Source organism: Myotis davidii, unplaced genomic scaffold (genome assembly GCF_000327345.1).
Source record: "Myotis davidii unplaced genomic scaffold, ASM32734v1 scaffold1128, whole genome shotgun sequence".
In the NCBI taxonomy this organism is placed as follows: Eukaryota; Metazoa; Chordata; class Mammalia; order Chiroptera; family Vespertilionidae; genus Myotis; species Myotis davidii.
Genome location: NW_006299271.1, coordinates 77,026 through 78,219, shown reverse-complemented (window position 1 = coordinate 78,219; position 1,194 = coordinate 77,026). Strand labels below are relative to the sequence as shown.

Sequence of the window (1,194 nt, the reverse complement as noted above, 5' to 3'; positions counted from 1 at the left end):
GGAAAGCAAGTTAGGTTTTATATATTTCAACCTACAAATAAACACAGCAACTGAGAAAGTTCGATTTGAGGGACCTCTTAAAAACTGTACTATAGCCCTAGCACAGTGGTCGGCAAACTCATTAGTCAACAGAGCCAAAGATCAACAGTACTTCTTCAAAATAGACTCACCCAGGCCGAAAATCCTTCCTCTCTGAAATCAATAAAAATATATTTAAAAAAACACTGTATTATCTGCATGTGTCTACATATACTACTGCTTCCATTTGTCATGGTATCTGTGCTATTAAAATAAATACACATGTCAATTATCACATGACAGGTTGTTTCTTCTTGAACTTTACATAACTGAAAAATGATAGTTCCATGGAGAATTCTAAGGTCTCATAATGGAGTATTATTAAAAACCAAAATATTACCTAAATCATTGGCCCCAATTGGTGAGTCACCATTTTCTTGGAATCTTCTAGAAGAAAAGAAATAATTTTAAAAAGTAGTAAAAAATAGTAATGCTTACAGACTCCTAAATTCATTGGTTTGGGTTTTTGCCTTTGTACAAAATCTTATAATTTTATTTTCCTTATAAAAATGATATGAATATTTCTCATTTAAAGTAGCATCATAAATATTATAAATTTATATTCAGTCACCAGCATTCTTCATCCTCTCCAGTAACAATTCCTGTGACGATATTCTGTGGTACAGAATGCAAATTTATTATCAGTGTATCCTCAATATTAACCTATGGATTCAGTGTGATTCTACTTTTAATTAGGCAATACAGGAGAACTTAATAAATGGTTTTGAGGTTATTCTGTAATGCTGAGTAATTTCAATATAATAAGGCCCATTTATGACAAACCTATAGCTAACATCATACTTGATGGTAAAAGACTGGAAGTTTTTCCCTTAAGATCAGGAACAACACAGGATGACCATGTTGGACATTTCTATTAAACATAATATCAAAAGTTATAATCAGAGCATTTAGGAAAGAAATAAAGCATCAAAATTGGGAAGGGAGAAATAAATTACCTCTGTCCTAGAAGATGACATGATTTTTTAAACTAGAAAACTGTAAAGATTACACACACAGACACGCACACACACTCACCTGTTGAAACTAGTAAATAAATATGGCAAAGTTGCAGTGTATAAAATCAACAAGTAAAAATCGGTTCCATTTCATTACACT

The 1,194-nt window shown here is 31.7% G+C and overlaps 1 protein-coding gene across 1 annotated transcript in view; it reads right to left on the bottom strand.

The window, feature by feature from the left end:
- Nucleotides 1-770: 770 nt before the first annotated feature.
- LOC107184836 (membrane cofactor protein-like) overlaps nucleotides 771-1,194 on the bottom strand; it is a 69,541-nt gene continuing 69,117 nt past the window's right edge. Inside the window, exon 9 of the mRNA XM_015571186.1 lies at nucleotides 771-907. Within this exon, the coding sequence (XP_015426672.1) occupies nucleotides 771-907 (137 nt within the window). The remainder of the gene's footprint in view (nucleotides 908-1,194) is intronic.